Source organism: Bos taurus, chromosome 9 (genome assembly GCF_002263795.3).
Source record: "Bos taurus isolate L1 Dominette 01449 registration number 42190680 breed Hereford chromosome 9, ARS-UCD2.0, whole genome shotgun sequence".
Lineage (NCBI taxonomy): Eukaryota > Metazoa > Chordata > Mammalia > Artiodactyla > Bovidae > Bos > Bos taurus.
Window position 1 is genome coordinate 93,762,847 of NC_037336.1, and position 21,235 is coordinate 93,784,081.

Here is a 21,235-nt window from a genome sequence, read left to right on the forward strand (position 1 = left end):
GGTGGATTCCATACGCCATAGAACCTTGTCTCCAAGTTGTAGAATTTGATGTTGTTACATATTCCATTTGGATTAACTTTAACATTTCACCTCTTTAGGAGCCTTGTCACAAACTTATTTTCTGCAAAATTCCAGTGATGAGTGAGATGACTCAACTGGATCATGGCATCATATATGTACCTATTTTTAAGGACTGAATTAAGAGTCAGAAATGATGAAATAACTTGCCAGATAAGAATTCTTAGAAGTCATTTGAACAAACCTTAAGCTTATAGTAAGCATCTGAGAGGCAGCAATAACTTAAGGATGTGCTATATTACACATGTTCTAAATCCTTCAGCGTGGACACTTCTTGGTTGAAGTGAAATTTAATGCTAAAAAAAGGACACATATTATTTTCCTTAACTAATGAAGAAGAAAACAGTCATTCTCCAAAGAGAGAAAGGAAGAAAAACTTACACAATCTGTATGGAATTCAGACACATTTTTTTATTAAACAGGACTCTGTATGAAACTCTTGAGAATTTTATAGTAAGGCTTAGATAAATATTTCATGTTACATCTGAAGATGCAATCATTTATAGTAATTTTAGCACTCTGATTTCTGTTTGTTTTCAGATTTGAAAAAGCAAACATTTTCTATGATGATTTATATCTGGGAGCTGCCAATTGAGCCCAATTTAACAAGCCTTATCTTTATAAATAAATGAAATAGGATAATAAGGAACAGCTCTACTTACTTGTATTTTATGTCTCTCTTTTCAGACAGAAGCAGTGTTAGAAGATTTTTTTTTTTCTTACTGAAATGTAAACCATGGCCTTTGTAAACGCCTTACTCTTTAACCCTCTAAATGTAAGCTGATCTTGGATGCAGGCACCATCTTTCCCTCCGGCTGCCTCAGGAGACTCTCTGGAAGCTACTGCTCTTGGTTCTCCAGAGCAGATGGAACCCACCCAACTCCATGCTTGCCACTGTTCTAGAGCCTTCAGCTGACAAGCGGGGACTCTCACCAGCTCTAACCCCTAGGTTCTGGGAATTGTTTTGCAAACTGCCCTTTGTTAGTTTGCTGGTTTGATAATTTATCTTTTTCTTAGATACATGTTTTAACATGGGATATTCTTTGTCTAAATGTGTGTTCACAGTTCATCCTGTGTATAATACTTGCTAATGTTCGGCCAAACTACTGATGAATGGGGACATACCTTGACTATAGTCTTTCTCAATTGAAAGATGGATTTTCTTTATCCATTGGCCAGTTATCTGCTCAGCACCTACCATGTGGTGCTCAGCACTCTGTGTACAAGAGGAATTTAAAATTCGTTCATTCAGTACATAGTTGTTGCACCTATTACGTGCAAACATCCAACTGGGCCCTGAGGGTACAGCAGGGGTCACATAATATGATCCCTGCCTTCCTGGGGCTTATGTTCTCATGGGAAGAGAGAGGTTAAGTGAGTCAGAAATAGAGTAAGCTGATTACAGGTAAGGAAAATTGCCATGAGAAAAGGAGGCACCATGAGGGAGGGCAGACCTGGAGGATGGGAAGGAACCCGCAGTAGTAGAAGGTTCTTGGGAGAGGGGACCGGAGAGAGAGAGAGACTCTATCATGGGAAAGAGCTTGACGTTGTCTTCTGGGAAGCATGAGAAGGCCGTGGATTTCAGGGTAGTGAGGAGGAGAGAAAACTATAGGAAGTGGGGTTAGAGTGAGAAAAGCAAACCTCAGACCACACAAGGTCCCAGAGACTATAGTCAAATGCTGGCATTTTACTTCGGATCCAGTGATCCTGGGGACAGGGGTGTTAGGCAGAGAAGATAACGCTCTAATTTCTAATTTCCTTTTTTACTCCTGAAAACCTGGCAGCTTTGTGAAAGTGAACCAAAAGTCACAAAACATGGGGTAGGCTGAGAGGGGTGAGCCAGACCATGACAAGGTGTGGGGGGAAAGACAGGAGCTTTTATAGACATGGAAATGGAGAAGAGAGATGACCCGACATGCATTTCAGAAGTAGAGGCAACAGACGTGCTGATGGCTCCATCGCACCATAGGACGGGGTGGGAGGAAGGATCACGGGGGTTGTGCTGGGGACACCATGGGCAGAACTTTGCAGGAGGAAGTCAGAGTGTATTTGGAGTAGCAGAGTACATTTCAGACCCTCCACCTGTGTGCAGTATCCCCTAGGGAACAGTGTGAATCAGGTGGTAAGTCTCAGCACTGCAGGAGTCAAGGTGAGCAGCTGTGACTCCAGGAGGTCAGAGGGAAAAAGAGAGTTCTATGCAGAGGAGAGCTGGGTGCTGTCCTGGGCTTGAGAGAGGGCTGGGGTGTTTGAATGGCAATATGCAGCCCTGAGATCCAGAATTGAGCCAAGACTCTGAGGGATGCACACACCATGTCCAGCCTGGCAAGAATGGATGTTAGGAGAGGTTAAGGTTACTTGCCTGTTATCCCTCTTCTCCTTTCCCTAGTTTAAGTGTTAAATCCATAGTGTTCCTAGGAACCCTAATGAGAGACTCGGGTAGCCCCCCGGGCCCTCTCGCATCATCCACACTGGGTTGAGATGTCTTTCCGTGTTGCGTAGGGGAATCCCACAACCCCGATCTTCTCCCGTCCACCTTGCACACAATTGCATGTCCACTTCTGTCACCTGCATTTATATATTTCCATTTATTTCTCACTTAGGTTTTATGGCAGGCACACAAAGAAACCCTCAGATGTCTCAATATGGACCTCAGCAGACAGGACCATCCATGTCGCCTCATCCTTCTCCTGGAGGCCAGATGCACCCTGGAATCAGTAGCTTTCAGCAGAGTAACTCAAGTGGAACTTACGGTCCACAGATGAGCCAGTATGGACCACAAGGTAAAGAAAAGTTTCTCCAGAATGCAGTCAGTAGGTTGTAGAAATTTTGTTACTATGCGAGTCCTTTCAAGACCTCAATGTTATAAACATCTCTTAAGATCCCATTGTTACCTGACAGATCTGTGAGGTTAATGCAAACCACAGCCCTTTGGTTTCCCATAGTGATGGGAAGAATAATTATAGCAACTATTCATTAAGCATTCATGCATCAGACACTCTGGTAAGTGCTCTTCATACATGTGTTATTAATAATGAAGGAGTGAACCCTTGTTTCTGTGATGTAGCTGTAAATGCTTATTGAGAAAGCAGCACAGGCCTTGACCTCAAGAAGTTTGATTCAAAACTTAGGTTATTCTGTTGAGTCCTGATTCTGCCCCTCCCTGTCTGTAATTACCTTTGTAACAATGTGCTCCCTACTCAGAAGGATTGCATCCTATTACTTTTCCTCCTAATCTGTCCCCAAAGTGCTCTCTCAGATAAATAATAGTTCTAATTTTCACAGTCATTGCCAGTTTTACTCTTAGAAGACAGGACAAAGCCTGAAATGGACATGTCTTTCAAAAAGGAAGATAAGGCATGAGTAGAAAAACAAGTGGAACCATGCCCAAAACGCCCCATTTACATTCTGCCTTCCTGGACATTGATGTCTGTTTTGTCTTACATGTGCAGAATCCTTTCAGCAAGGTTTTTAACCTGATACATATTTTTTTCTAAGTCACTTCTAGCAATAAGGAATTTGAATTTAGCACCTTTATATTTTGTTTATTTAAAGTAGACATTAATGGATAATTTAGAATGAGCTAATCTGGCACAATTCCCAGAGTTTCCTCACTTCTGAAAATACCAGGAATGTTCCAAGTGAAGGCAGTGCCCTCTAGGAAACTAGTACAATGTTCACCACGCCTCCACAGCCAAACCAGGTCCCCTGACTTACTAAAGCTGTAATGTTTCTCCCATCCAAGTACTAGCCAGCCCGACCCTGCTTAGCTTCCTAGATCAGACGCGTTCAGGGTGGTATGGCCATAGACAAGCCTTAATATTTCTTAGACTGTCCATCTGGAAAACGTGCTGTGCTGATGCCCTTCGAGCCTCTCCAGCCACAGAAGTACCTGCAAGGCCAGACGATTCTTTAAGGAGGAGGCCAGGTGCCATCTCAGCTTTTTACCTGGTATTTCTCAGGAAAGCTGTCCTTACCTCATAGTTTGAAAATTCTCTTGTTTTCTGAAGATCTCTTTCTGAAGGATTTTAAACACCCTCAGTACTATCAGTGTAGCACCATCACCTCACCTTATGTTGCCCTGTTATTTTGTATTCTAACTATTTGTGTTGTTGGGAAACTGTATTAGAACACCCAAAACAAATGTTTTCCATGGCCCTTTCTGCCTCTGTCCATGAGCATGTAGTGAGAGTGATATAAACGTGGGTTTGACTTTATTCCCTACCTGCCATGTCATAAGTAGATTTCTGTGTTATTAATTCCTATAAAAGCTCTAGGAATTTAAGGTCCTGGTTGACAGCCAGGGTCTGCCTAGTTCCCCATCAGCCAAGGTAGTTGTGACATGTAGCAGTTTGTTGCTGAGCTAAGGCAGGACGTGCCACTCAGCTGTAAGAGTGCCTGCTTGCCCTCTGTGCCACTCAGTGGGCATCTTCAAAACTGGGGGAACTTTGACGATCTGGAAAGGACAAAAACTATAGTGAAAATTGGGAAAGCAGCTTATAAGTTGTGACACGCACAGAAAATGTGAACTTTTACTTAGAATATAACTGGAGACAAGGCCAGGGCCTTATTCTCAGAGTTAGGGGTGGCTAGGGCCTGGGACTTACCAATGCCATTCCAAGGGTTTCATGTATATAATCTTGAAAACTGGCCACTCTACTCTGAAGTACTCTTGCAATCTCACCCTCTGCTGCTCTCAAATAAGGGAAGGTGGGAAGGCAGAGCCTTGGACTATCTGATGAGGCTTGTGTGAATGGCTAATAAAGCACTCATACTTTAGGAGTTAGCTAATAACACAGAAGGTAATTTCCATAAAATGGGTTTATCCTCTGAATAAACCCTCAGTTTTCTGGAATCGTTGAATAGTAAGATTCTTGATTTAATAGCACTGCTCCTGTGAGAGTTCTCACCCAACCTTTGGAAAATTGCTTACTCTCCGGGGTTTACTTTTTCTATAGAAAATGAGAAAATTAGATTGTGTTACCTTGGAAATTGCTTCTAATTCTAATGTTCTGAGTCTAAATTTTGCTTCGACTCCAGCACCTTTTTACATTAATGTGGCCCACTGGATCCACTGCATAACAGTTTGGATATATAGTCAAGAAGGTTGTTGTTTGGGAATTTTTTGAGGTATGAATACTAAGTTTAGGTTGGACAATTTAAACTAAGGCTGACAGTTTCCACACGTGGCATGTTCTAACTTTGCGCCCTAGGCAGTGTTCTCCTTCCAGGTGGCATCTCCGGCATACTCTGTGCTCCCCCCACCCCCTGGGCTTCTTGACTGGCTCCCGAAGCGTGGACTGAAAATCCGTTTTCTGGTGCTCTCGGTTCAAATCTGAATTGTTTACTTTCCTCCTTGTATTCCCCCTGTCGTCACTGAACAAATGACAGGAAATGACAATCATAACTTGTATTACTCAATCCAAGAAATATTCTTACCTTTACCTTTCTCTCTTGATTGATCCTTTTAAACAGAGACCCAAATGAAGTATTTTTTTTTCTTTCTCTTGATTAACTACTCAAATTATTAGTAGAATATTCAGCTTCCATCTTTGTTACAGGTTTTGATGTCTGGAAAGAATCACTTGTGCAGAGATCCACAGAGTCGTCGTCATATCTTCTCTGTTTCTAGCTAGATGGCTTTCTTCTGTGTTAATGTTTTTAAGAGATCTCGGGGGAAGATACTTTACAGTCTCTTTTTGCTAAACCTTTTTGTTGTCAGGAATAGCTTCTTCAAAATTATTAGTAACAGCAGCCAACATTTATTAAACACTACTGAGTCCTGGACTTGGTGTTTTTCATATATTAATTCATTTAATCCTCACAACATGCCATGTTATAGGTACCACTATTATTCCACTTGATAGACAAAGAAACTGAGGCATGCATCTCATAAACACCTTTGCCCAGGGTACACAGTGGTCATACTGGGATTCAAATTCAGGTATACTTTCCCATTTTTCTTCATTAACAGGAAACCTGTAATGTCATCCCATTTTTCAAATGAGCAGGTTAAGTAATTTACCCACAGTCCCACAGCTGGTCAGTGCAGAGCCAAGGTTCAAACCGAGAAAGACTTCAGAGGCCACTCAAGAGTGCCTGCTGTGTCATTTCCCATGACTTGGATACACTCCTTCCTGCTGGTTCCTTCAGTGAGCTGCTGGAGAGACAGAAGACAGACTATGAGCCTTCAAGGAGCTTTGGGGAATATAGGCTTGAGATACACCAAAAATACTAGAGATTAAGAAACAGATTCCTATTAAGAGGAAATTTTTTTAATGTATATTAATACTATAAATTATTAAATATACAGATGGGATGAAGCCAGTCTAAATGTGCAAAAATGTTTAATTGCAGTGTATTTTATGAAATAGTGCTTTTCTACCTTCAAGCAGACACATATAAAATAACTTCCCTTACAAAGTGTTTGCGAGTAGAGAGGGCCAGAGAGACTTGGCTCTAATAAATAAAAAGGAATTCTTTAATTGCTGTGTTAATTATTAATAAATGAATTTGTATGTGGAAAAGGGAGCCGAAATCCATTTCATCTTCATAGCCTTTCTATTTCCTAAGGACAGACACTTTCTTGTTCGTATGTTCTCTAGGAACAGTGTCTGTCACAGACTGTCCACAGATATTTTTTGCATATTTGTCACTAATTGCAAAAAGTGAGGGCCTAGCCTTAGTTGTGGAAGGAATTGGGAGTATTTTCTTGGGCAACCGATAGGAGTTCTGAGCCGTGATTCCCCTCTAGGTGTCACTCCTGTGTGAGTGTCTGGGGCCCCCATGTACAGCTGTAGACATTGCACACCGACTCAGCCTTGGTTTTATGCCTTAATTTGTATAGTTGTCTTAGGAAGCAGGGAGCTTATAAGAAGATGAATCTGACTAGCCTTTATTCCTAAAGTACTTTGTCAGAGGTGCTTTTCAGAAGGGTTTAGAGTGCTTCCCTCTAAAATAAATCAGATCCCAGTGGAACTCTTCCTTTTCCTTCATTCATTAAAAGTCAGCAATGGCAAACTTTAAATAATACCTAGTTGAAATGAATGCAGCTCCAAAATAGTGAATTGCACATTAATAATCTTATAAGTGTTTCAAGTCAAGAGGAACAACATATAAATGTCAACCAGTTGGCAGCCCACCAGCTACTGCAGAGAGCCTTCTAGGCCATGGCAGCCTTGGGGTCACCACGACCCATGATTTTAGTCCCCACTCTTGCTCTTAAATTAAGCTGAATTCAGCCTATCTTCTACAGAAGTGAGATGTGTCTGCCACATGGATTTATTCCCTCCCCCCACCCCCGTGGACAGTGCTGCTAATTGGAGATCTTGTTCTTTGGCTTTCCAGAGGCTGGTTTGTGTGCAGGTCAGTCCTGCATCAGTTTCACTCATTTCTCTCCTGAAACAGGTTGCAGTGCTCTTGATCGTTTACTTCATCCTGTTAGGTTAACTTGATTTTTTCGTTAAATGGACAGTGCTAGGGATAAGTATTAATTCCATAGTCTGTAAGGCTTTGTTCAAAAATTTCTAAATCTTTATCTTGCTCATAGTAGGAAAAAACAAATTGTAGCAGATCATATTATAACCAAAGGTGATTAATGGCCTCATCTTTTGATGCTCAAATTTAACCTTCAAGTTATAAGGTTTAAGCTTGAATTTTTCTTAGCAGACTGATAATCATTTTGACTTGACAAAAACCTGAGAATTAGGCAAGAAGTAAGGAAAATTTAAAGTACAAATCAACTTCACAGTAAGAAAGAACATACAGCAACATGAATTTTGACTAGTGTGAAGATAATTATTTCACTTATTAAAATCAACAGCACCTGGGGTGCCAGTGTCCCCTCCCCTCACGGTCATCCTGTGAACTTGGACCGCCGGCCTGGATCAGGACAGTTGGTGGCGGTGTAGAAACGCAGGATGTGGACAGGCTGCTTGACTTAGTCTTAGCAAGCTGCCTTTTCCTGAGGCTCACAGCTCTGCCATTTTTTTAATTGCTTTTTTTAAAAGAAATGACTAGTGTTCAATTCTGTAAGCATTGGCACCACCGGTCCTTTCTGAAGGCTTCCTGCACCTGCTGTCAGGTGAAGCAGATCAGAGCCCTCCCTGCAGGGGGCGCTATTCCCCCACCATCCGTGGGTGTGCACAGGGCGCAGCAGCTCTGAGCCCAGGGAGGACGCAGGTGCTCAGGCACCTGTGACAACAGTGACTCTGAGAATCCTTCCTTCCTTACCATGGGGCTTTTACTGTTTCATGCTGAATTTGGCTACTGAATTAAGATGATTTTACATTTTTTTAGGTCAGTAGTTACTTTTTCTTATGCTTTACTCTGAAATAGATTTGAATATCTGTGCATATTGAAAGTAAAAGGAGGCTCATGATACAATATATAGTAAAAAAGAATTTTGCTGGTGGAAAGTTATCTTATCAACATTGGAGCAGCTTCTGTCTGTTCCTTGACAGATTCTAATCATTGTTAGCGTCCAACAGTAGTTACCGTGAATATTTTTTCCCCATAGCAACCACAGGAGATAGAGAGTTTTATGTTATACCCTTTGTGCAGATGAGGAAACTGAACATTGTGGTGACCAGTGTCTTTGTGAAGGTCACACACAGGCAAACATTTATGCCCTGCTCCTTGAGAACCTGTGCTCCTCTCTTCTCTCGTTGCTCTGAAGTCAGAACCAGCATCCGACTTGCCCGTATGTTCCTGGGCCTGTGTGTATGTCAGCCTTGATGGTGGTGGAGAGGCGCCGACATGCCACACAGCTCCCTCTCCACGGCAGCTCTCCTCAGTCACCCTCTCAGGGGAGCCTGCCCTCTCCACACTGTCCAAGCTCTCCCTGCTCCGTTTTCCATCAGAGCACTTGGCACTGCATGGCATGGTCTAGATTTATCTATTGACCTATCTCCTGCCACCAGAGTGGAAGCTCTCTGCCTTTGCTCACTACTACATCATCAGCAATGAGCAGGGAGCGGGCACAAAAGAGGCTCTTAAAAACTATTTCCTGAATGGATGGAGACAGTATTCCAGAGATTCAGATCCAGTGCTCCCTCTTGATGCTGCTTTGATGCTTGATGCTTATTAGGTTGACTACTCAATGCTTAAGAATTATCTTTGGGAGATGGCACTAAGGATTGTTGTCTATTTCTCTCTGTGCTTCTATATTTTCTGTATTGAGCTTGCATCACTGTATAATTACATTTTAAAGGAGTTAATTTTTATAACATAATGGGAGAAAGCTACCAAAAGTGAAACATTAAAGTCATACTGTAAGGTAATGAATCTTTCCATTTCTTTTACAAGCTTTATACAATACCGTATTGCTTTTGCATTTCGAATACTTTTTAAAATGCATGTTGACCCGTGGCGGATTCATTTTGATATTTGGCAAAACTAATACAATTATGTAAAGCTTAAAAATAAAATAAAATTTAAAAAAAATAAAAAAATAAAAATTAAATTAAAAAAAATAAAAATAAAATGCATGTTGACCTAGGAAAAATGTGGTGCCTCATGTATCAGTTCAAAAGATAAATTATCTCAATTTTCACAAATAGTAGGGTTTACTACAACTTGGGGTAAGTGCGCTTTCATATTGAATCTGTGGTCTTAGCTATTCAGTCAGTTTCTGTCCTAAATCTGTGCCTGAAAGCATAGCACCATGTGATCATTCCGATTAGAAAAGTAGCATTGGAAGAAGGTTTTTGAAATACAACTTTTTTACACAGCAAGGATCTTATTTAGATGAAGAATGCTCTCAAAATCATTTGTCATTAGGAAAATGAAAATTAAAGCCATAACAGTATCCACAACACAGCTACTGGAATGGCTGATATTTTTTAAAATTTTGCAATATCAAGGATGTACAGTAGAGCACTTGGAACTCTCATATGTATCGTAGTAGAGTTTCTTACAAAGTTAAAAATGCACTTAATGTACAAAGGTAGCAGTCATCCCTAGAGTTTACCAAGAGAGATGAAACATATCCACTGGGAGACCTGTGTGCAAATGTCAGCAGCTTCAGTCACGATTGCCAGAAACAGGGACAGCCCACATGTCCCCAGAAAATGGAATACTGCTCAGCAGCAGAAGGGAGCAAACTCCTGATATGCACAGCATTATGGGTGAATTTCAGAAGCACAATACCGAGTGAAAGGAGCTAGACTCAGTACTATATGAGTCACTTTACATGACATCCTGGGGAAAGCAACACTGTAGGAACAGAAATCAGACCAGTGGCTGCCAGGGCTGGGGACAAGATTGACCACCAGATGGCAACTCTTTGTCCTGATAGAAATACCCTCGCCATGTCTTAGCTGTGCTGGTGGTCATAGGGCATGTATGCATGCTAATGCATAGAAATTCTGCCTCAATAAACATGACAGATGTAGTAGTAAATGTGTGTAGTAGATAACCATAAAAAGTGCTGATTTAAACCTAATTCACAAATGTGTTCATCATAATATATAGCTAATTATTCATTTTTTTCAAGTGTCTATTCTGTGATTTGTGCACCGTTTTACCCTCCACAGCAAAGGGAAATAATATAGGACCTTGCATGCAGTACTTGTTCCTAAGTCATTGTTGGATGGTTGAAACCAAGAAGCAAAATAAGCGGAAACATTTAATAATTCCATAGGAGCCGTAACCTTGGAATATTAATATTAACTAGCAAATTTTAAAATTGCGGAGTCAGGTATAGAGTTATTTGTGATCCTCCTAAAATAATGCTGAGGATGTGAATAGAGTGTAGCTCCTGCTTCCGTTATCTGGTGCTTGATTACAGCTCCCGGTAAGTTAAAATCTGAATTCATTTGGTGACCAATTTTCCAAAGCTGGTGTGCCAAGATGAACCCACTTGAAAACTGTGGGCTCTAGGACTTGGCTGCAAGGCCCGTCCAGCTGAGGTGGGCTGGCCTAGCATCTGCTGCCTTCATTGTGCTTAATGCTGGACCCATCTGTTTTCTGTCAGAGCCAGTGCCAACAAATTACTAATCTATTAGAGAAACATGGAAATAAGATTGCACTCCTCATTCCTGGCTTTTCCTCTCATATTTTGCTTGGCTTACATATTTGGTTTTTATTTATTTTGGGGAGAAAGATACATTATTGAGTAGGTAAAGTGAGGGGGGTGTGAATCATTTTTTACTCCTACACATTTTTAAAAGATTATGGAAAAAAGATTATATTAGTGATTATTGATAATGTTATTGTTGATGATCATGGTGATAGCTATAATTTATTAGGTAATTCTATGCTTGGCACTGTACTAGTCACTTTCTGCCTATTGCCCGTTAATATTGTTACTTTATCTGTCAAAACTCATGTTCCAAGAGGTTAAATAAGTTGTCCAAGGTGGTTCCCCTAGAAAGTGTCAGAACCCAGTATCAAATCCAGTTTCTACAGCCTGTGCTTTGTCTGTTGCTGCCTCTTAAGCCCTTTAAAGCCTTTAGAAACCATTTTTATCCAGGCATGTGAGTTTAATGAGGAAAGTCTTTTAAAGTTTCAAGGAGAAGAAAAGGGAACTTTGTATTTCTTCCACCAAATAGAGGCCTCTATAATTAGAACATACTCTCTTGACATGTGCTTTTGAGTGCCAGTTTGTGAAATCAGCCCAACTGATTGAGGGAAAATAAGACTGGGAGCCCAGCTTTCAATGGGCCTTTCTAAGCACGAGTGCACACATGCATGTGGGTGCGCGTGGTGGTTGTGCTCTGATGCATATTCTCCCGGATTGCAGAACGGTTCCTGCTGTGCAGTGAAGACCAGCTGTGGAACTGAGCAATGCTACTGAAACAGAGCTCTTCTCTTCTTATCACATAAAATGAATGAGAAAGATAGAAGACGGGGACAGGGGTACTGAACATCTCAGGTGTTTTCCTTTGTGGTTACTAAAATACAGCCCCTGATTGGCAGTTAAACCCAAGGTGCAGGAACCCAGAGGGACAATATTTCTCTGTTCCAAGTATGAGCAGCATTCTACTTCAACTGTAAGCAGGATTTAGCAAAACCAAGGACCTTCCTCTTATATCAAGTGCATTATGGGCTTAGTCTGCAATAACCATGTAAATGCTTGTTTTCTGAAACAAGATTAAAAGTCATTGCATTTCCTTGGAAAGCAAAGGGTACATATGTTTTCACTGAATAAAGTTTCTTACCAAATAAGTTACTTACCAAGTGTTGAGGGAGGGAGAGTGGAAACTAGCTACAGAGGAACAGGAAGAATATGTGGATTAATTTCGTTTGCGTTCAAGCTACAAATGAGTTTATTTTTAATAAAAGCAAGAGCCAGGGAAGAGCACTGTATCTCACTGATGTTATCAAACAGTCTGTAGGGAAGGGCTGAGAGAGGACGGGGTGGCGAGGGGTGAGCCTTCATCCTGCCACAGAGCAGAGTTCTGAGGACTGTGCTCTGGGAAAGCACAGGAAGAGGGGAACACAGCATCTTGTCCACTGCTCTGTGACCCCCCCATCCAGTGTGAGCATAAGGCGCCCTTTCCTCTGAGATGGTGCCATGGGAAAGTAGACGGGGATCTTCCATGTGGTCCCATGGGACACATGAGCAGCTTCAAAGCAGCCTCAGAACTTTTTATAAAGAACTTCAAAATTGATAAACAGTGAATGTTTGTTTACCTTTTGTGTTATGTAAGTGGCTCAGTCATGTCCGACTCTTTGCGACCCCGTGGACCCACCAGGCTCCTCTGTCCATGGAATTCTCCAGGCAAGAATACTGGAGTGGGTTGCCATTCTGTTCTCCAGGGGATTTTCCCAACCCGGGGATCTAACCCAGGTCTCCAAATAGATTCTTTACCATCTGAATCACCAGTGTTTACTTACAAACAATATCAGGTTGATTATTTCTGCAATGGCAGGGTATCTTCTTGAAAATACGGTTTATAGTTGAGGTGCTGCTGTAAAACACTGACTCGCATGCAACTCAGGGGCACCTGATGTGATTTGTATTGAACTTCTGCTGTCCCTTCTCCTCCCTTTGATTTTCCTGCCCATTCCAGCTCCTCAGATGGCCAGTGCCTTGCTCTCTTGTTCCTCTCCAGCCCTTGGACTTCCAGGAATACCCAGGGGAAAGTAGCTGCCACCTTTAACAGGTCACTTTCTGTGCTGATGGAGCACTTTCTTAAGGAGCTTGTCCCAAGACTGGTCTGTCACAGGGCTCAGCAGCTTGTGGCCACTCTGGCCAGCCACTGTGTTTGTAAATAAAGTTTTATTGGAACACAGATGCTCTGATTTATGTGTGTGTCACCTCTGGCCACATCAAGGCAGCAGTGGCGGTTTAGTTTTGACAGAGATCATCTAGCCCACAAAGCCTAAAATACTCACTCTTCATATACTTCATGGGCAGCCATGTGAGAGAGAGAGTTCACGGGCAGCACCTAACAAAGAGCTGACATCAGTCACTGTTGAAAACTCTGGGCTTCTTACAGATTTGTAGGTGCCCTTAAAGAAAACCTGCTTTCATGATTGGGACCATGCTGTTATGTCGGTGTGGTTTTCTGTTAAGTATTTGAGAGGCCATTTGGGTGCGGCTAGCAGAATAGGGTATTCAGACCACGGTTTTGAGGCCTGTTAGCCACATGACCTTGGGTCAGGTCACTCTGCATATCGCCTCAGGCTCCTCCTCCCTGAAGTGAGGACGCCAGTGACTGGGCTCTCTTAAGCTTGACATAAGGATGAAAGGAGGTAATGCTGAGAACTTGGAGCTGAGGTTAGCACACAGGAAACATGAATTGCTGGCTTTTATTGTTGTTGCTGATCTAACCCAGTTTCTGCTGGAAAAAGCTGAAGAAGCCCCTCCTCACCTTCAGAATACGCTCCAGGCTGGGAGGCCTGGTGAGCGGGGCCCCCCCTGCGCCCTTCTCACAGCCGCACTAGCTCAGCAGTGCCTTGCTCTCAAGTTCGCCCTCGCTGTCAGCGCTGTTGTTCACTGCCTCACCGACGGGGGCTCTCTGTCCTCTTCTGCGTTATTATCACCCCGCCAGTAACCTCCAACCATTTCTGTACCCGTATTTGAGACACTTTACACATATTACATCATTTAATCCTAACAGCAACTCTTCAAGTAGACCGAAATAAAGAGGATCCTCTTTTTTAAAAGAAAGAGAATGAAACCAAGAAAAATTAAAACAACTTACCTAAGATCCATGGTTGGTATATTCACAGAGTTTTCACTCAGCCCCAGTTCTCCCAGATCCCAGAGCCTGCCCCACACGGATTTCTGGGTCAAGACCCAACATGGTTTTTCAAAGACCTTCACTCAGTGCCTCCCCCCTCCGCAGATGACCCCCTGTATCCCTACCCTACAAGGACTTACTCTTCTTTCTCTTACACGTTTTACAGTGCATTATCTTTTCTGTTTTTGCTTTTGTATTTTTTCTTGTCTTTCCCCTGCTACTTCACCTTGTACACACACACACACTCACACACACACATACGCACACTCACACTCTTATGCTGTGAACTTGAGTATAGGAATTGCATTGTATTGAACCTTACATCCCTTGTGCCTAGAACAGTTACGTTGTGTAGATGAGATTCTTCCAGGAAGTGGTAAGGACAGGTAGAGAAACACTAATCCATACTCTCCAAACACTTCTCCTTTTAATATATTTCATTTCCACAGTCACTTATTGGGAGGCAGCATATTTTATTGGTTAATTACATTTGTTCCATAATCATTTGGCTTGAGCTTGAATCCTAACCTACTAGCTCTTGATTTTCCTCTTTTGTCAATGCAGTCATGGTCGTATCCATATTTCATATAGTTATTGGAGGAATGAATGAAATCATAGGTGCAAAACACTTAACCTGATATCTCACACATAGTGTGCATGGTTCAGCAGTTGTTGTTACGAAGTGGCATTATACATGCCTTCAATTTACTTGACTGTAATTTATGTACCCTCAACCAAAATAAAAGGTGTGGAAAGAGAGAGAAAACAAAACTATTGAACTAGTCCAGGCCATCTACTCCAGGAGCATGTGCCCCATGTGAGCAGGGATGGGAGGGTGACATTGCAGACGTTTATCTCAGTCTCAGACCCTGCCTGCTTCCTGTAGTGCCACCATCCTGCTTTGCTGAGTGCCATGCTTGTGCTTAAAATTTATTTATAAGACATGGTGCCGGGTACAACACAACCACTTTATCTGGTGCTCAAGCGAAAAAAAAATGTCTCTAGACACCAGAGAAATGCCGACTGGGTTGGACTAATTGTAGGTTTCCACATGACCCCTCCTGTGGGGTTTTGAAGGGTAATTTTGATCATATGTGCATGTTTCCTTATACCTTCTGAACACTTTATTGTCATGTGGTAGTGGAGAAGGCAATGGCAGCCCACTCGAGTACTCTTGCCTCGCAAATCCCATGGACAGAGGAGCCTGGTGGGCTGCAGTCCATGGGGTTGCGAAGAGTCTGACACGACTGAGCGACTTCACTTTCACTTTTCACTGTCATGCATTGGAGAAGGAAATGGCAACCCATTCCTGTGTTCTTGCCTGGAGAATCCCAGGGACAGGGGAGCCTGGTGGGCTGCTGTCTATGGGGTTGCACAGAGTCGGACACAACTGAAGCGACTTAGCAGCAGCAGGAGCAGCAGTGATGTACTGGTGCAATCTCAGATTGGAGTACACCTAGGGACTGGGGGCTAAAATAATTATTTTGCTTGAATTTTGATAATAGCATGAGATGTTGAATGAGCTGAAGCACCACTCAGCACTCCGTCTGTATCTGTGCAGAGATGGTTTCAGAGTTCAGCCTGGGTTTCTCTCCATGTTTCAGTGTCCTGTGTGGCTCTTTGCCTTTGGAATGTACAGAGATCATGTGTTTTGAGACATCCAACCTCATCAGCACCAAAGGGGAAGGGTTAATGAGGATAATGACTAATATTCTGTGTTGATCACATCGTTGGACCAAAAGTACTTCCAGTGAATATTTTCACAAGTTCAGATATTAAGAACAAGGCTCTAATTTGTGTTTGATTTTTGTTTAGGTAACTACTCCAGACCCCCAACATACAGTGGGGTGCCCAGTGCAAGCTACAGCGGCCCAGGGCCCAGCATGGGCGTCAATGCCAACAGCCAGATGCATGGACAAGGGCCAAGCCAGCCGTGTGGTGCCATGCCCCTGGGACGAGTGCCATCCGCAGGCATGCAGAACAGACCATTTCCTGGAAACATGAGCAGCATGACCCCCAGTTCTCCTGGCATGTCTCAGCAGGGGGGGCCAGGAATGGGGCCACCAATGCCAACCGTGAACCGTAAGGCACAGGAGGCAGCTGCTGCAGTGATGCAGGCCGCTGCGAACTCGGCGCAAAGCAGGTATGCCGTTGGGCGGGCAGTCTGCACAGACATGTGCACACGCACGGAGCCAGAATTGGTCATCCTGTCAGTGGGGGTGGAGAGCAGCAGAGGGCCACTGTGCTTGGCCTCCCCTTTTGTGTTACATGTTCTCTATCAGAGAGGCCAGAGAAGTAAATGATAGACTGTGTTCTACGAGACATGGAGGAAGGAATCCGTCAGTTATAGGAGGTTATTTGAAATGGCTGAGAAGAGTCACTGCACCTAGCCACCCAAAGCCAGTGGTGCAGGGTGCCTCTGTGGCTCCATTTAACACAGTGAAGCTTAGGCAGGAGGGTATAAAGCCTAGAAACTGGCCCAAATCTAAACATTCAAAAAGAACGCCTCCCTTTTTTGTTTTTAACCTCACTGTAGAAATCCTTATGAAATAGGAACTTTGTATGTGCACATATGTGTATTGTGTGTGTTTGTCTAAATGTATACGTGTGAGATTTATTGCTTCATGTTCTTATGTTGTACTTTTATTTTTCTGGGCATATCTCTCTCTCTGTCCAAGCCAAAAGGCAGTTAGCAAAATAATGATTGTATTTCTGAACGTTTAAGTTGATAGAGCAAGGCTTTAGCCTCAATTATTTACTTGTTTTTAATCCTGAAAAAAGTCTTGAAGTAAATACTTGACCTGTTTTAAAATAATTGAATTAAAAGTTCATGAGGCAAAGTGACTATGTTTTAAAAGACTCAAATGAAAAAAATGTTTCAATTTTGTTTAACATATGTTAAGATGTTTAAAACAAAGGACACTGAAAGATATGTAGTCCATGGGGTCGCAGAGTCAGACATGACTGAGCGACTGAACAATATGGTATCTTCAGGAGGAAAAATAGAAGATTCTGATTTTGTCAAGGTGGAATAAGAGTTTGTGTGTGTGTGTGTGTGTGTGTATGTGTGTGTGTGTGTGTAAATGTATCCTTTTGTTACTTTTCCTCTGAAGCTGCTGTTTGAGAATGTCAGGGACCCTTCCAGTCTCACTATTTGCTCTACAAAATATTTCCTTTGAGGAATCAAAATGAAAGTCAGGTTCTCTCTCTTACCCCCTCCCCCTACCTCTCTCACTCTTATCCATGTTACAGTGACTTAGAATCTTCTGAACCCCAGCACTATACCTCTGAACTGAACTTACACAGGCTGCAGAGAGAAGGTTTTAATATACCTGTCTGTGAGCACTGGTTGGGCCCATCCAGTTGAAGTTCTAATTTAGGTTTAAATGAATTGTCCATTGTCACAACTCAAAAAATACACAAGTTATTTCCTTTTTAAGGAGAAAATATTTGATTGCATATGACATGAAGCCTTGAGTAGTGAGCTGGGAAGACGAAAACTGTAGAAATTAAGACATAGTTGTTTGATGAAAAAGCTTTGCTGTGTTCCCTTTCTGAATCAGTTTATATATAATTTTATATAAATTAATATACAAGTATACATCCAAGCATTTTCAGTTTCTTTTTCTAATCAATAGACCATTCCAAAGTCTTGCCTTCATGTTCCGCCCATCAGAGCTCTAATATGGAGTATCAGGCCACCCTCTATAAGCCACCACACCTTGGTGTGGAGATAACGTAATGGACAGGGGGATTCATACTTGTCTATAGAACAAATCCAAAGAAGCTGTTCTTCTGTTCTACTTTAGGCCACCATACATTAGGTCGCCTGCTTATCCCAGCCAGTCTGGGGCTGGCGGACGCCCCATGTTTTCTTCCCAGCACCCCAACTATGGCAACTCTCAGGCTCCCATGATGCACCAGCCTGACCAGTACGGGTAGGTAGCCACACACCCTGACTTGCTGCGGGACCTGGGCATTTGTTTAAACTGTTAATGAACATGCCATCTGGCTGCAAAAGGAACACCCAAAGCAGGAGGGTGAAAGACCTAAGAGAAGATCCATCTCAGAGGGGGTTGTCTTTTACTTTTGTTTGTTTTGGGTTTTTGTTTGTTCTGTTTCGTTTTTTCATTCTCCCCGGCAGTACTGTGGTAGTTTGGTAGACCTGCATGTTGTCCCACCCACCCCCCGATTCTGTCTCTGCATGGCTTCGGCATGGCTTCTTTCCTTCATGCCTGAGAGGGAAACAAAAACTTTTATCTGTGTAAAAGTAATGAAGTCACCCGCTCTGGCGTCATGTCCCCCACCGTTCTTGTCGTGTTGTCTAGGTGTGTTGTGCAGCACTGTTATCATGACCATGTTAGTGTCATTCCTGCCACAACAGCGACCTGCTCCCACACACCCCCTGAATTCAGAGAGCAGCAGGCTCATTGACGAGAGCCCCACGCAGGAGGCAGGGCTGAGGTTATTAATAGGACTTGGGAGGGTCTAGTGACATCACTGAGCAAACATCTGTATCAAAGATTTCTATTCTTTCCTTCTCCCAAGGAGGATTAGAATATCGAAGTCACCGGGAAAATAAAACCCAATAATCCAACACAGGATTTTTTTCCCCAAACACAGTGTTGCCATGTTATTATCAGTTTCAACACAGGAATTACATACAGCAACAAAAAGTATCTCTCTCCTTTCCTGCTACAAAACTGTAATATCAGGCTGTCACTGTCTTTATGTTAGTAAATAATCTTAAAGTATATTATTATTGTGTGTTTAAGCAAAAATATTGTTAGTGATCTTATTTAACATATAGTAATGATAAGATTATCTCGTGTAGATTGATTTGTGTTCAGGAGCTGCTTTCAGTAGAAAGATAAAACATTTTTGTAAAATAAAAAACAGGGAACAATCAACTAACTTTGTTTAAAGACTGAACTTACGTAATTGTGTTTCACTACTCATTATGAATGTATGACGCAGCTTTTTAGTAGCTTTATGTTCTATACATCTATTAGGCAACAAGTGCAAATGATAATTTTGCCACTGAAAGTTCTAGATCCTGTAAACACGGTCCTAATTGTCACAACAAATAAAGACTTCTGTAAACATAATCCTAAAATTGAAATAAGTATGGAATGAGGTAAACATACTTATTTTGGAGAAATTGCCTTTCGTCTTTTTTCCTTTCTTGTGCTACATTCAAGCTCACTTCCTGAGTTGGTAGGAAGATAAGAGGGGAGAAAAGCATTTATCATCAGCTGCTAATCCATAGGCTCTGTCCTTGACCAACTCAGGAGTCCTATTTAGACCCACAAAGCTAGTTTGGCTGGGCCTTGCCAAGCCACATTAAGCAGCTGTGTAAAATGAATTTAAATGGCATGCATCAGAGTAAAATCTCTTCCACTGGGGCAGAAAATCAATGTTCGCCAACCAGCACGAGAAGATCAGATCTGCATTTCAGCCAGCAGCATCCAGATAGCTTCCTCAGAATTCAGCACCTCCTCCTTAATTAAAAATAAGGAAAAGAAAGATGTTGGCGTGAGTCCGTAAATTGTATGAAACCCACTTGGCAAAGGCTCATCCTTGCAGCCCCATTCCTATTAGCTCTGAATTTTGCCGTTTGTGTTTACACTATTCTTTCTGAAAAAGAAAGTTTTATTTCTATTTTAAATCTTAGTTCCTTCGCAATAACCTGTAACCTGTTGTGCCCTCCCTTTTTTTTAAAGCAGAAGCTTGAATGTGAGAAAGCATATGTAGTACATGTTTCAGTGCTGGTGGTTAGGAAATTTGATTTTCAGCATTGTTTTTGCTTTACCTAACACCTCCTCACAGCAAATTGTGTTTTTGCTTTTGTTTTCTTTCCTCATGGATATAGCTCTGTGAGGTTAAAGTTAGGGTGGCAACTTGAAAAAGCAGTTCACTAAATGGCAGATTTTAGGGAAGAAATAGCTCAAATCTTTCAAAAACACAGTATTCAGAATTTGTTATAATGTCTTCTTTCTCAAGTCAGAATCCCAAAGGGCCTAGAGCCTATGAGGGAATCTGAGAAAGACAGATTAGTGATGAAGGGAGGGAGTGAGTGTGAGAGAGAGAGAGTGTGTTTGTGTGTGCATTTAGAGACAGAAAGCTAACTGCAAAAATGAAGGATTATGGCAATTATGCTTTAGAGTTTCTCAACTAGTTGGATATAAGATAGTTTAGAGGAAAAAAAACAGATTTAACTAGTTTTACTATTTCCTTTCTTAAGAGTGACACTGAGTAAGTTAAGGAACATATGGATGAATCAATTTTTGTCACCTTTTGAGTGAAGGACTCCCTCATTCTGATTTTCAGACAATTTACAATAGAATGTTATGAATCTTACTGTTCAGTTACTAGATTAGCTGCATAATACTAGCCAGTAAATTGAAATGAACAGTTTATATGTAATATCTGTCCAGGCTACCCCCCCATACACACTTGATATACTTTTTACTCAGAAGATGCCTTGCTGTATTCAGTTTTAAAACATTTCTAGATAATGTTCTGTTCTTTTGAAGCCATGAGAAGCAGAGAGTGGGAAATACGAGTTGTCATACTAAAAGCCTAGTCAGAGCTGGCAGATGACGTTCACATTCAGTCCAATTCTGGCGGCAGTGTGTAGCATCACTTTGGAAGAATTCTGAGACATTGTCAAAGTGCCGGCGAGCCAAAGTTGGCCAGCAGTTTAGGAAAGATGTTGACTTACTGCTTGTAAAGAAGCATGTCCATGAATCCCAAGCTGTAACATAGTCCTTCACATTTGTTGAATGATTGACCTCTGTGCTTAGCACGCATATACACACATGTGAAATCAATTTTCCTCAGTCATTTAGTGTGTTTTACTTTCATTCATTCCTTCTAGGTGCCACCCACCTGGTATTGTCCAGCAACTGACATTTTTGCTCAATACAGCTGATCTGTGGATTTGGATATTTCGGCATTATCCAGAT

The 21,235-nt window shown here is 42.0% G+C and overlaps 1 protein-coding gene across 9 annotated transcripts in view; it reads left to right on the forward strand.

The window, feature by feature from the left end:
- ARID1B (AT-rich interaction domain 1B) overlaps positions 1–21,235 on the forward strand; it is a 440,470-nt gene that overhangs the window by 357,863 nt on the left and 61,372 nt on the right. For 5 of the 9 annotated variants that reach the window (XM_024997101.2, XM_024997106.2, XM_024997102.2 and 2 more), the window contains 3 exons: positions 2,679–2,858; positions 16,083–16,410; positions 18,077–18,205. In XM_024997101.2, coding sequence (XP_024852869.2) covers positions 2,679–2,858; positions 16,083–16,410; positions 18,077–18,205 — 637 coding nt within the window. The remainder of the gene's footprint in view (positions 1–2,678; positions 2,859–16,082; positions 16,411–18,076; positions 18,206–21,235) is intronic. The other 4 variants (XM_024997105.2, XM_024997107.2, XM_024997109.2 and 1 more) reach the window with 2 other exon arrangements.